The sequence below is a fragment of the Haliotis asinina genome, chromosome 4 (assembly GCF_037392515.1).
Source record: "Haliotis asinina isolate JCU_RB_2024 chromosome 4, JCU_Hal_asi_v2, whole genome shotgun sequence".
In the NCBI taxonomy this organism is placed as follows: Eukaryota; Metazoa; Mollusca; class Gastropoda; order Lepetellida; family Haliotidae; genus Haliotis; species Haliotis asinina.
In genome coordinates, this window is record NC_090283.1 from 15,773,218 (window position 1) to 15,789,223 (window position 16,006).

A 16,006-nucleotide genomic window follows, 5' to 3' on the forward strand; every position below is an offset into this window, starting at 1 on the left:
AATTTTTATTGTATGACTTGTTTTCGTCTTTATGTAGCAGTGATATTTTCATGTTTTGCATAAATCAGTTTGGTTTGTTTGCTGTGAACTATTTTATAACTATCATATATAAATTGCTGTTACAGTGTTTTATTCTTTACAAGGAAAATAGGAATAAAAATATTACTAAAAGGTCATTAAAAATATTGAAGGTTGGTGGTAGTGTTCTAAAGTTTGTAGTTTTATGCATATGTCAATCATATTGACATTTAGTACAGTATGGCAATTATTCCAGATGCATTTTATTCATCTGAAACGTTTCTATTGCATTTGTGGTGCTGGATCAAGAGTATTGTCTCACTTTGGAATATTGTGTATCACATGACCCTAATTTATAGTTCCTAATTGGGTAATTTAAAAATTACCATAATTCCTATGCACCAATCTGGGTACTAACAATACTTCAATATAGCACAGTACAACAACAAGGAACAAGGTCCCCCAGGCATACAGCTGTAGTTTTCATCAGACAGGTCAGTTTGACACTTTAACATGATGCCAAGTTCACGTTCATTGGATTTTTTAACTTCATTAAATTAATTACATTATAAATGTTATTTGGTAATTTGTTACATATGGTAATGTTGTAAACTAGACAAAGTTGATAACTTATGTTTAAGCCCAAAGTTCATTTTGTATTGTATTATAGCTCTGGTGTAAAATCAAACAGTATTGCAAGTTATTGTTCCACTTTTTTACAACCATGGTTCACGGTTGTCTAGATGTATATATGTGCAATAGGTTTATTGTTTGTTTTGTGAGTGGAGAGCAGAGGTATGAGAGATGAAAGCGTTTTCATATTTCTGAATGATAGGTATCTGCTTCCATTGTCCTCAGCTTTCCCTGTGTTTATGCATGCAATGACTTTCATTGCATTGTGTGAATGGAGATCATCAGTGGTGGTGAGTGTGTTGTCACAATGACGAATGATGTTTGCACTTGGCAGGTCACATGTGAACACATGATCCATATTATCAAGATCACATACTAGACTCTATTCCACAAATGGGTAAGATGTATTCTCATTTGTCCTTATATGTCTATTTTTTTATGTACAGCTTTCTAGTATCTACGAAGGGTTACCAAATATTTATCTGGCTGTATGGAATATGGAACTAAATGGTGATAAAATGTATTCCAATGTGAGAGTTGATATTCATGAGGAAATATTGACGGATGGATGATTAACTTGGAGATTTGGATTGGATTGTGACTGTTCACAAAGCGATAAGTAACACGCCATATTGAACACTGACTGACTTTGTGTAGTGAGACTGATACACGCCGCTGTTGACTATTCATATATATTTCCATTTAACTACTTATCGTCAACAACCCACTATCATCAACCAGTGAATGTCGAAATCATCATTTTCAACGAAACTTTGACGTAGCTCCCCCGACTCTCCAACGCTAGCTGACTTAGTTAAAAAGCGTACAAGATCCTTCTCGGACAGCTCAGTGTTCCTTCTTTCAAGTCCAGAAATATCCACAATGTCTAGTGATATCACTTTGCAAATTGATGAGGCACTCAAAAACCCTTCAGTGATTGATACACTTTGTCAGAACCTTGTCAGTACGATGGTGCCCCAAATCAGTGAAATCTTGGATAAGAAATTAACCGCTTTCAACGAAAAGATTAAAAAGAATGAAAGTGACATCAAAGTTCTTCATGAACAAGTAACTAATTTGACCGAAAGATTAAATATTAAGGACAAACAGGTCGATGAACTCTACCAATATGGCCGACGTAACAACATCAGAGTGTATGGTATTCCTGAAGAGCGCAACGAGACAACTGACCAACTCATTCTTAATCTATGCACTCAAATGGGGGTGCAGCTGAAACTGGAGGATTTAGATCGTACACATAGAACGGGCGACCCCGCAAAGTATAGCGCAGGAAAACCCAGGCCAATACTGGTGAAGTTTGTGTCTTGTCGGTCCAAATGGGCTGTTATGTCAAATCTATCCAAACTAAAACCTCAACCCAATGTATTCATCAACGATGATCTGACGAAGGAGAGAGCTCGTCTCTCAGCGGAGGCTCGCCAGCTGGTGACGCGTAAACGTCTGGCAGGGACATGGGCCAGAGATGGAATAGTATATGCCAAGAAGCTTGATGGCTCGATTCACTTGATCAAAACCCGTCATCAGTTCACTAAGCTGACTGAATCCTTAATACTCAGGATGCGCTTCAAACTATTCCAAGGTCCACGTACACTGACGCTGACGATAGCGATAACTGACCAGTGTCGTCTGGAGTGGCTATACGAGTGAAATCACAAATTTCATGAATGTTGAATATCGAATCGTTATAGTGTAACTACGTGTTGTGTGACTACCTAAACTGAACACCATTTGCCTAAACAACATTAAATATTTAAGGAAAATAGTTGTTGATGGCCATACCTAAATGCAATGAAGTGCCGATAACACCAGTTGCACTATAAGATACATAAACATTGTCTCTCAGTGACTTACCTTTCATATGTATTCCAAATGAACAATTGTTCCTCTTCAAATTCATGGCAAATCTGTTCAACTGGTTATTTTATTCTTCACAAAGCCACACAAATCCAGATAATGGATGTTTCCCTACCACAAGCACCTGTCAGCTATTCTCTCAGTCTGATTCTATATGTCACTGCCATTTACTTTACACTTCTCTCATTTATATTTTTCATACCTTTATTTTATATTTACACCACTTATGGTCTCCATTACCCACCTGTATGTGTTATGTTATATGTTTCCATGTCATGTTCTACCTTTTCCCACGTTGTATCTCCAATGTTCAGTCATATTTTAAGAAGATGTGTATGACCCTGTTATAACACAGTCCGTTTTATTTCCACGAATGATATGCAGTTTTTCACCTGATTATTTGATGTATTTTGCCTTTTAACCGCCCCCTGTACAAATGATTTTCTTACGTATCAAACAATGTACGATGCCAGTTGATCTAATAACGTACAGACGGACGGTTGGTGTTTTCTATTTGAAACTGCACTCTAATGCTTTGGGAAACTCCTACAATCTGAAAATGCTATTTTCATCTCTCAGCTTGTATAATCTGTTTTTCTCAATTTAAATGATCATTTTACTTTTATGCTGCGGGGATATTCTCCCAAACCCTGGGCAAATAAGTAGAGATCTGAAAATTGTCCATATAAATGTTTGTAGTCTAAGAGAAAAACGTGACTGAATTGAAAGTGGATTAAACGATTATGGCGCTATTTGTATTTCAGGTAGTTGGTTAAATGATTCAACAAAAAGTTCTTATTTGGAAATTCCAGGATTACAGTTACCTTTCAGAAAAAATAGGGCAACAAGGGGTGTTGGAGCAGCAGTATGTAAAGAAACAGCCATATGCAACATGTTTAGACTATCTAAGTCCACCCAGTCTTGAGGCGATATGGATTCAGATTAAACTAAAAAAGATTTTCTGTTGGGGACTTTTTATAGATCAGACGAAAGTGAGGAATACTGGAATCTAGTTTGTCCGTCAATTGGAAACGCTATTGACATGAATATGGATAGCATTGTTGTTGGTGATTTCAATATCGATACATTGAACACAGTTAGTGAGAAAGTAAGTGATATCGAACAAATGGATGGTATGAAACAGCTTATCACAGAACCTACTAGGATTACTCAAACATCTTGTACACTAATTGATTTAATCTTTATAACAAATTCTGATTCTATTTTGAACTCGGGTGTACTTGATCCTGTTTGCAGTGACCATTGTCCAGTTTTCGTTACTATCCGTGATGCAATGCTGAGTCAATGTTGTTTTGAAAGAAAAATATACTATTTAGTCTTAGCTGACATTGATGGTTTGAATATACGTTTTCAAAATACAGACTGGTTAAACCTCCTTTCAAATGAAATCAACATTGCAACTGAGTTAGTAATGGAAAATATCGTTCATCTTTGTGACACCTTTATTCCAAATAAGGTTGTAACTATAAGATCGCACGACTCACCATGGATGAATAATTCCACTCGCAGACTAATAAGGCAAAGAAATCGCCAACACAAAATGGCCAAACGTAGAAATGAAGATAATGATTGGGCAAAATTTAGGAAAGTTAGAAATAAGGGGACATCAGCAATAAGTAAAACTAAACTTGATGACAAATTAAATAACAATAATAATTTAAGATTATGGTGGAAATTAGTTAACAATTACCTGAAAAAGAGAAGTAATAACAATAGAGACAATTTTCGCCCTCTGCATCACAATGGTGTCATTTATGAAGATGCAAATGAGATAGCAAACATATTTAGTGATTTTTGTATTGATCAAGCCAAAATTGACTTCCCAGACAAACAACTACCAGATAAAAAATACAGAAATGAAAATTCATTGAGTGAAATTGATTTGAATCGAAATGAAGTTAAAGATATTCTTTTATCAGTTGACATAAACAAGGCAAGTGGCAAGTTTATTAAGTTGACTGCAGAATCACTTTCTATGCCCCTCACCTACATATTTAATAAGTCATTGCATGAATGTATTTTTCCTATTATATGGAAAGAAGCGTCAGTATTTCCGTTGCATAAGAAGGGTAGTGTAAATGAATGTAAAAAATTACAGGCCCGTTGCATTATTGGGAAGGTATTTGAAAACTGTGTATTCAAATATGTTTTCAATTTTCGTCAGGACATAATGTCTTAACAAATTTGCAGTCCGGATTTATACGGGGACATTGTGCTGCTTATCAACTTACATATCTATATGACTTTAAAGCAAATGCTTTAGATCATGGAAAAGTAGTAGTCGCCGTTTTCTGTGACATTAGTAAAGCTTTTGACAAAGTATGGCACATGGGTATACTGTTTAAATTAGAGGCCTATGGAATACGTGGCAGTTTAAATGAATGGTTTCACAGTTATCTTAGAGACTCGTAACTAAGCTTAGAGTACAAAGAGTAGTCATAGATGGCCGACTTAAAACAAACATCGACAGGGGTCCCCCAGGGATCAGTCTTAGGGCCATTACCGTTCTTAGTGTATATAAATGATATTGTAGATGGCATCAATAGCAACATTCGACTCTTTGCTGATGACACTTCAGTATATGTAATTGTAGAGGATCCAGACAAAGCAACAAGGATTTTGAATAATGACTTAAATCGTATTTCTGCCTGGGCCGATATGTGGCAAGTAAATTTTAATCCAACAAACACTGAAACGATTTTGTTCTCTCACAAAGTAAATCCCTCTGTATGTTCACCCATCGAAATGAAAGGAACTCAAGTAAATGAAGTATATTTCCATAAACATTTAGGTATTTATCTTCAAAAAGATTGTCATTGGAAAAAACAAATTGAAGAGATAGTAAAAGTTGTAAGTCCTATGGTAAACTGTTTAAGAAGCTTTAAATATATATTAACTAGACATACATTAGAATGTATGTATACTTATTACATACTTCCACACTTCTATTATTGTTGCCACATATGGGACCACCATACAACAGAACAATCTATTATTTTAGAACATTTACAATTAGACGCTCTAAGAACGATTTGCGGAGCCGTGAGAGGAACCAGTCATGAAAACATCTACAATGAGACAAACTTCGTACCATTAGTTAAGCGTAGAGAAATCAAGAAACGTACTTTATTCTTCAAAATTAATAATAATCCTACTCAAGCCTACTTATAAGATCTAATTCCAGAAAATGTTTCAGTTTTAAGTTCCTACAATCTGAGAAATACTGATAGTATTCGCACAGTTCGTTGCCACGCAAAGTCGTATGCTCGGTCCTTTTTACCAAACACCATACTCTTATGGAACAATTTACCACTTGAAATAATTAACTCAGAATCAGTAAATTCATTCAATAAACGACAGACCAAATAAAGACATGTTCTCTTTGACCAAAACTTTGGATCTAGATTTTGTCAAATAATTCATGCTCGTCTCAGATTGGGGTGTAGTGACTTGAACGCTCATCGCTTTGATAGACATGTTTCAGATAATCCAAATTGTGCATGTGGTATCCATGGGAAGACTCTCTCCACTACTTCTTTTCCTGCCCTTATTATGACTCAATAAGATCAAATCAAATTTTCTACACTTATAGCTTTGACTTAAATTCAGTTCTTCAAGGTAATCAAACTTCAAGCAACAGAATTAATCAACTTATTCTTGCCTCTGTTCATAAATACATACTGCTTTCAAATAGGTTTAAATTCTTCTAGACTACAATTACTATGAACCCCTTTAATGCAACTTGTGTAGACGTATTTCCCGAATGTTAATGATCTAATGCCTTTGCGGAAATAACTGTTTCTTTTGCTTTTTATTTTCTGAAATAATTCATTGCCTCTGTACAGTGTACATTTTTGATTGCATTATATTATAGTTGATGGAGAGGCACTTACATAAGCCATTGGCTTGTTGTGTTAATCCATATTCATGTTATCTATGTTCATGAAAAAAAATATGTTTACAAAAAAAAAAGAAATCTCTCACAGAACAAGGTACGGTTAATCCAGGACTGCATGTAAGTGTAATAATTGTGGATAGTGTTCTGAAAGAACTCTTTAAGCATTTCTCAAAAAAAAACTGGACGGAAGGTACACATTAAAGAAAAGCTTGTTTAAATGAGAATGTTTCTAACCGGTCTTGAATGAACTTGGAGAAGCGATATTGCGAAGTTCACTTGGGAGAGCATTCCAAACTGAGGACACACTGTATTTGAAAAAAAACATGCTGTCATGCTGACTTTAAGTTGTACTTTGGGATTTTTAACAGTCTTTCGCTGGAAGAGCGAAAAGTTCTTAGAGGCTTGTAAGAAGAGAGCTCTCTGGACAGGTATGGCGGTAGTGAACCATCCAAATGGCTAAAGACAAGTTATGCAATCTTGTATTTGTACCGGTGCGTGACAGGCAGCCAATGTAGATGCTGCAGCAAGGAAGTCACATGGTTGTACTTTCGTCTCTTCATCACAAGCTGCACCGTGCATGGCTTTAAATTCTGACACTACTGTATATTTGTATGCATACGTGTGTAAGTGCTACACACCAAGCAGTTAGTCAGATGTATCAGAAACATCAGTCACACTAGTTTGCAATACAATACTTACTATGTCCAACAGCCAGTTTTGTGAGTCATTTTATATATGTGAATTTACTGATTCGTTTACTACAAAAGTTTATGGCACCTTAAAGCTCTTACCTCATTAACTCAGACAGCCACTTCACTGCCTGGCTTGCTGTGGCGAGACTAATTAGGGCTATTCACGCCTGATGTCCCTGGCAGGTTTCGGAGATTACAGGAAACTGTCTCGTCATACGAGCAAGTCCCGATTGTTTAATTGTTTAATTGCGTTATAAAGATATATGTTGAAAGAAAGCAGGTATGAATGCATATCGCATATGTAACGTTTCACGTAATTTTATTGCACTTCCTCTTGTAGACTTTTGGTGGCGTGTATATGTTCTTATCATATGTATGTATTCTTTGTATGCAAGACATGACTCAGAGACATACTTAAACAAATTGTCCCTCTCATATTGTGTGAGGTTAAATTGTACAAATCCTCTGTGTCAATGGCAGTAAAGAATTTACTTACATGCTTAATAATCTTCTATGAAAGAAGCATTTTCGCTCATTCGTTGCTGGCACCCGTGAAGAGCCACCTCCACGTGGTGGGTGCTCTTCTCACGTGTGGACCCGGGGCAGAATGTGTCCACAGCACCCCATTGCTGGTCGTAAGAGGCGACTAAATTGGGCAACCTGTTTGCCGTGGGTTGCACCCCTGTGTCGGTGGAGGAGGGGATCCTGGTGGTTGAGGCCATGGGAGCAATGAATAGCGTTACTGTGCCCAACACGCCACTTTGGCCCTAACTTCACCTAGACGGGTGGTAGAATTGGCCCGATTCTATCAATCGGCTGGTCACGCCGAGCCCTGTGGTATGTAATTTTGTTATATCTTGACTCGGTACCTTCATTCTGAATACTCAGAACGGTCATGAATTTGTTTTATGTTCTTGCCTAGAGCTTATTCCCAGAAGGCGGTGGCTCATGGGCCAATCTGGTTGATCCTTTGGATTAACTGGAGTATATCATTTCTGTAACCCTTTGGTGTCAGTTTGCTGGAACTCCGCTTACACATGACATCGCCCTTGTAGGCGCTCCATGGTGGGCAGGGAACAGATTTGATGAACCATTCTACTATTCATTATGAGTAAGCAAAATTAAAAAAAACCCAAAACGGCAACTTTCAGAATCTGATTCTGAGCTTGACTCTGATGAAGATGACGTTGTGACGAAATTGTTATATTCTGAGAGGGATACTTGGCCACGCTATTCCCTATTTCTGTTAGAAAAGGGCCTACAAGGTAAAGCTGGTGAGTTGAAGAATGTTTCCAAATTACGGTCTGGGGGTCTTCTGGTTGAATGTGTCAGGAAGTCACAGGCCATTAATCTCATGACGTCAACCAAACTAGCTGACATTCCAATTACATGTTCAGCACACAAGACACTTAACTTTTCCAAAGGACTAATCCGTGACAGAGACCGAATTCTCGCTGACATTTCTGTTGAAGACATTGTCTCTCAACTCAGAAGTCAAGGTGTCATTGAGGCAAAAAGATTCACATACCATAAAGATGACCGTGTATTCCAGTCGAATACATATCTTTTGACTTTTGACACCCCAGTTTAAGGTTGGATGTTTCTCCATGACTATAGATCTCTTTATCCCACGCACTACTCGTTGTTTTAACTGTCAGAAGTTCGGCCATGGGCAAAATTCTTGTAGGAATAAGCTAGCTTGCTTTAGATGCGGAGAACCTGACCATGATGGGAAAACATGTACCAACACCATCAAGTGTTTAAATTGCAAAGGAGACCATATGGCATCTTCTAAAGACTGTCCTCTTTGGAAATATGAGGCCACTGTGCAAACATTAAAAAGTGAAAAACGACTGAGTTACTCTGATGCCAGAACACAAGCCAGACTTCTTGCACCTGTTTCAGAAAGTCCATCATATGCTTCAGTAGCTAAAAAGGTCACAGTGTCTATACCCTGTCAGACAGATCTTTCCTGGGTACATTCCGACCATCCCAAATCCCTTTCAGATCAATTACAAAATACCGTAAGTTCTAAACCGGTCACAGATCCATCACCAAAACAGAAAGGAACATCTTCTACACAGACAGACTCAAATCAAATCAAATCGTCCAAATCTACCAAAGTGGATACAAAGACAAAACATATTCAGTCTGACAGATTGCCAAAAGCACTAAAAGATACAGTGCAATTTCATAATACATATAGATTGCTCATGAAGTACAGTTGTTAGTGCAAGACCTTAAACCGTCAGCACTATGTCTCCAAGAGACGTATCTCAAACATACTGATACATTTGATTTAAGGCAGTAGACTTGTTATCACTCTTTTTCTCCACCAGGGGATAAAGCGACTGGAGGTTCAAAGATATTAGTTAGACGTAACATCATTCATAGCGATGTTCATTTGAATACCAATCTCCAAGCCGTAGCTATTCGCCTCAGCCTGCACATTGCGTTTACTCTGTGCTCTTTGTACATTCCACCTTCATCTCTTCTCCGACAAACTGATCACCAAAATCTCTATGATCAATTACCAAAGCCCTGTATCATCATGGGCGATTTGAACGGGCACAACCATCTATGGGGAAGTACAAGCACAAACCATAAAGCTCAGATTATTGAGGATTTTATATTTGATAATAGCTTGTGTGTTTTTAATGACGAATCAAACACCTATTTACATCCTGGAACAGGAACCTATTCTGCACTTGATCTGTCCCTCGTTAATTCGAATGTTTACAACGAATTTGACTGGTCTGTTCATGATGGAAGTGACCACCTCCCAACTGTCCTAAAAGCTATCAAACCCGATGATGATCCCCCTTTATCACGGTGGAATTTTAATAAAGCCAATTGGCCTATATATGAAATGCTGTGTATGGCAAAAATTAATACCAGAAAACTTTATGAATGTATCAGATCCGATAGAGTTGTTTTCAGCTGAGTTAAATGAAATCGCTGACCAATCAATTCCTAAGTCCTCTGCAATTCCACATCTTCGTAAACCATGGTTCAACAATGAATGTAAACAAGCAAGAAAGTGTAGGAAGAAAGCAGAAAAATACTTTCGCCGACATCCTACCGTTCACAACTTAAACACTGTTAAAATTACGAGTGCCAAAGCACGACGAACTTATAAACAAAACAAGCGCCAGTCTTGGAGGAAATATGTTTCCAACATTAATTCGCGCACCCATGTCTAAGGTGTGGAATATGGTCCAAAGAATAAAAGGCAAAGGTTCCAAATCCTCTGTTAAACATCTCAAAGAAGGTGATAAATTGATAACTGGTAAGGGTGATATTGCCAATAAAATTGGTGAAACTCTTTCCAGAAATTCATCATCATCAAACTATATACCTGAATTTCAGAAATATAAAAATCAACAAGAAAAACAAAGAATTAACTTTGACTCTAATAACGGTGAAGATTATAATGAAGTATTTTCATTACATGAGCTACATACTGCTCTCGAGCAAGCTCATGATACTACAGCTGGTGATGACAACATTCATTACCAGTTACTGAAACATTTACCTGAGACATGTCTTTTGACACTTTTGGAAATATTTGACCGTATTTGGATTTCAGGAAATTTTCCTCAGTCGTGGCACAATGCCATTGTAATCCCCATACCAAAGCCTGGCCGGGATCATACAGATCCCTCAAATTACCGCCCTATATCGTTAACCAGTTGCGTTTGTAAAACCATGGAACGAATGGTAAACAATAGATTAGTCTGGTATTTGGAAACGAATAATCTTATCACAGATATTCAATGTGGTTTTCGGAAAAACCAAAGTACTATTGATCATTTAGTACGATTAGAATCCTATGTTAAGAATGCTATTGTAAATAAACAACAAGTTGTATCCATTTTCTTCGATCTGGAGAAAGCATATGATACCACTTGGAAGTATGGCATTTTAAAGGATTTATATGATTTCGGTTTGAGAGGTCGTTTGCCTCATTTTATCTCACAATTTTTAAAAGACAGGCAATTTCAAGTCCGAGTGGGATCATCCCTGTCTGACCATTATAATCAGGATCAGGGTATTCCACAAGGCAGTATTTTGTCTGTAACACTCTTTAGTATCAAGATCAACAGTTTATCCAAGGTTTTAAATGATTCAATTGATGGATCACTTTTTGTGGATGGTTTTAATATTTCTTGTCGTGGAAAAAATATGCATACTATTGAACGGCAACTGCAGTTGTGCTTAAACAAAATTAACAAATGGTGTCTTGAAAACGGCTTTAAATTTTCTAAATCAAAAACCAATTGTATACATTTCTGTAGAAAATACAAACCGCATAAAGATCCAGAATTGTTTTTAAATAGCACTCCCATCAAAGTCGTTAAGGAGGCAAAGTTTTTGGGTCTGATTTTCGACTCACATTTAACGTTTCTCCCCCATATCAAATCTTTAAAAAATAAATGCCTGAAGGCGCTGGATTTATTAAAAGTCGTTTCTAATTCAAAGTGGGAAGGTGATCAAGCTACCCTCCTCCACTTATATCGATCACTTGTCCGCTCAAAACTTGACTATGGTTCCATCGTGTATGGTGGAGCCTGCAAAAGCAACCTGAAACTATTAGATTCTGTCCATCACCAAGGTCTAAGACTTTGTCTTGGTTCCTTCAGAAGTTCACCTATCGACAGTCTCTACGTTGAAGCAGACGAACCATCTCTTACCCAACACCGTATAAAATTATCCTTACAGTATATTACAAAGTTATATTCTAATGAGTCTAATCCTGCATTTCACTGTGTCTTTAATTCCCCTTATGAAGATTTATATAACAAGAACTCATCTCTTGTTCCACCTCTTGGACTGACAATTAAGCCTTTCATTACTGCTGCAGGAATTGAGCTAAATAACATAGCTCCCTCCCGTCTCCTTTCTTCTCCTCCTTGGCAGTTGCTTAGGCCACAAGTTGACCTAACATTAACTACATTTAAAAAATCAGAAACTAATGACTTACAATATAAACAAGAATATCATCAATTAAAAAACAAATATAACAATTACAAATCCTCATTTACAGACGGATCCAAGGACGGTGGTGCGGTAGCTTGTGCCACGATCATTGGATCCGGAACAATATCTTCTAGAATACCATATAACAGCTCTATTTTTACTGCAGAAGCAAACGCCATATTAACAGCTCTCAAATATATTCAAAGACATCCTAAACATAAACAATACATAATTTGTTCTGACTCTCTTTCGTGTCTTCAGGCTATTAAAAACCTATTATGTAAACATCCACTTTTAATTGAAATTATTGAATTGTATAATTATCTTGCCACTGGTCAATACGACATCGTCTTCTGTTGGTTACCCAGCCATGTTGGAATCTCTGGTAACACTTTGGCTGACCTTGCTGCTAAGGCAGCACTCAACAAATCTGTGACACCACTTCTTATGCCCTATACTGATTATAAAGCTACCATTAGATCTTACATCCATGATCTGATGCAGAAGAAGTGGGACACCCAAGTAGATATCAATAAATTACATGAAATAAAACCATATGTTGGTTACATCTACTTGGGTTGTCAGTCCAGATTTGAAGAGGTCATTATACGACGATGTCGTATTGGCCACAACAGGTATACGAATGAATATATTTTGAAAGGTGATGATCCTCCGTTCTGCATCCCTTGTGATGAGATAGTCACGGTCAAGCATGTCTTGCTTGACTGTGTTGAATATTCCATCACAAGGGACAATTATTTCAAGTCAAGAACTATGAAGGACCTTTTTAGTAACGTAAGTTCTCATTTAATTATTGCATTTTAAAAAGAATTGGATTTATTGACTGACATGTAAATAAATATTTTTTTATGATTGGAAGTTGAATTAGTAACTGAGATTGTTAGTGGCTGTATCCTCGAGGGGGGTAGAAGTACCGAAAAATTATTGTCCTCCTGAGAGGGTACGTAAGTCCAAAAACATTTGAAGTCAAATTTAGTCTCCCATTTCTTTGTAGCCGTAGTATTTCTGTCATTTTAATTTGTGGCTAATCTTGCATACAATCGCCAGCAGCTGAGGGGATGGTGTAAATCCAGCTAGGGACCATGCAGGTAGCAGAAGTACTGTAAGCCCCCATGGCCCCTAGTATGGTTTTTATATTGTACTGTACAAATACTGATACTATCATTTTTTAAGTTTCCACGCTAGTTTTAATACTAACTGTGATAGTCTAGTGGTTTTACTGTCCTTCGTAGACAGGGTCTTCATAGTATGCATATATATTCTTTTTTGTCATGCATGTTCTCGTCACGATATGGCTGCAATATTGCCGATGTGACGTTAAATATTAACTCACTCACTCACTCCATTCCACAACTCTCACATTCCTCTTGCCAGGCTCATCTTGACAACTTTATACCCTTGAGTGAGGCATAAAAAAATCATTGTTCAATCAACACAAACCTATTGCATTCTGAATCCCACTCCAACACAGTTTATGCTTGAATTCCTGGATATTCTTTTGCCAGTTTTTACCAAGATGATAAACCTCAGTCTTTCCGTTGGTTATGTCCCATCTTCTTTAAAAAGTGCTTCAGTGAAACCTATACTGAAGAAGAATGGACTGGATACCAAAAATCTAGCTAATTATAGACACGTATCTAACCTTTCCTATGTGTCGAAGCTCTTGGAAAAGGCTGTCAAGCCTCGTCTTGTGACACATCTCAGTGACAATGGTCTTTATGATCCTTTTCAGTGAGCTTATAGACCAAATCATAGCACAGAAACCGCACTGATCAGTGTTATGGATACTCTACTTGAAGCAGCAGGCAAGTTAGCGTGCTTGTTCTTCTCGATCTGTGTGCCGCCTTTGACACTGTATACCACAACACGCTCATTGCGAGTTTAGAGGACCGTTTTGGGCTATGTGGTAACGTGTTAAAGTGGTTTTCATCATACTTGAACACAGTCCGTCCTCATCGATGTGTCCGATCAAGTCTAAATGAAGGTATTTATGGAGTTCCACAAGGGTCAGTCCTGGGACCCGTGGTGTTTACGCTTTACACACGTAGCCTTGGTGAGCTGATCAACCAGCATTCTGTAAACCACCACTGCTATGCGGATGACACTCAGCTTCAGAGATCGATTTTTCCTAATCAGTCATAAACTCAGATATCTCATGTTTCGGAGTGCATTTCTGATGTGAAATCCTAGATGTCAATCAGTAAGCTAAAATTGAATGACAACAAAACTGATCGGGTCAACCATGAATCGGGCCAAGGTTAAGGTGGACTCGATCAAGATTGGTAATTCCGTGCTACCTTTCAGTAAAACAGTAAAAAATCTTGGGGTCATGATTGACTCAAACCTTCCTATTGAGGACCATGTAAATACCGTATGTCACATATGCTACTTCCACATGAAGAACATTGCCAACATCTGTCACCTGTTGACATGCGATGCGTTATGCCATTTGGCCAGATCCACTATCCTCTCACGGCTCGTTTACTGTAACAGTCTACTGGGTAATGTACCTCAGGATCTTGTCACCAAATTACAGCGCATTCAGAATGCGCCTGCACGTACCATCACCAGAAGCGGGAAGCGGTCACACATCACACCAATCCTTGTTAAACTACACTGGTTCCCGATCAAAGCAAGGATCGAATATAAGATCCTGTGCATCACATACAGCTGTAAAAATGGTTCGGCTCCAGCCTACCTGTCCAACCTAGTGAAAGAGTATGTTCCATCTCACTGTCTCAGATCAGCCAACAACTCGCTGCTCAAATTCCCACAGCCAAACTGAAAACCTTTGGACACAGACGCTTCTCGTTCACATCCGCCTTTCTCTGGAATGACCTGCCCGTCTTTATTTAACACATTGAAACACTGTCTAACTTCCAGTCAAAGCTGAAAACTTTCCTCTTCCAAAACTAATACTCTGATGTCTACACTAGCTGTCTTATCAAAAGCGCCGTGAGCAATCACTTGTTGTTTGGACACTGTGCGCTATAAAAGACTACTTACTATTATTATTATGTTTTACAGATTGAGATAGAAATGCAGCAGAGAGGGTTCGGGTGATCGTGGCACAGTCAGGCTGGTCAAGCTCATCATCAGCTCAGGGCCCTCGCCCCCTCTACACGCAGCCCAGACAGCGAATGGGACTTCTCCCAGGAAACACTGCGTAGTCGCACCCACCAAGAACTTTCCGGAGAATATGGAGGCTCCCCAACACTGCAGCATTCTGCATTACCCAGATTGTCAGAAGGGCTGTGCTCCCGGTGGAGAACCCGGGCACTTTCCTGATCTATTATGTTTTACAGATTAAGATTGATATGCAGCAGAGAGGGTTCGGGTGATCCTTTATCACTATTATTATTTACAGATTAAGATTAAAATGCAGCAGAGAGGGTTTGGGTGATCGTGGCACAGTCAGGCCGATAAAGCTTATCATCAGCTCATGACCCTCGCCCCCTCTACACGCAGCCCAGACAGTGAATGGGACTTCTCCCCGGAAACACTGCCTAGTCGAACCCACCAAGAACTTTTCGGAGAATATGGAGGCTCCCCAACATTGCAACCTTCTACATTACCCAGATTGTCAGAAGGGCTGTGCTCCCGGTGGAGAGAACCCGGACACTCTCCTGATCTACGCCATATCAGGAGATCAGGAGGTACCAAACCAAGGGCACCGAGAACAATGGGAGGCCTGACGACAGCGTACTTGGGTTGCAAGCGAGACATTTCAAAGGCGAGGTCCGTATATTTATCATGCTGGTTGTATATTGGCCTATTCCAGAGACGTTTATAACTGTCATTTTTCAGGACGCCCAGGACGTACCATGTTCAGGGTCGTACCATGGATGGACCTCGGGGTCAAAGCCAC

At 38.5% G+C, this 16,006-nt stretch overlaps 1 protein-coding gene across 1 annotated transcript; it reads left to right on the forward strand.

Moving 5' to 3' along the window:
* Positions 1-1,620: 1,620 nt before the first annotated feature.
* On the forward strand, positions 1,621-2,319 carry LOC137280799 (uncharacterized). Its single transcript, XM_067812004.1, has one exon. It carries the CDS (start codon positions 1,621-1,623, stop codon positions 2,317-2,319), a length of 699 nt encoding a protein of 232 aa, XP_067668105.1.
* The last annotated feature ends 13,687 nt before the right edge of the window (positions 2,320-16,006 follow it).

Coding starts and splice junctions, on each gene's coding strand:
- LOC137280799 (XM_067812004.1), top strand. CDS start 1,621: ATGGTGCCCCAAATCAGTGAAATCTTGGATAAGAAATTAACCGCTTTC.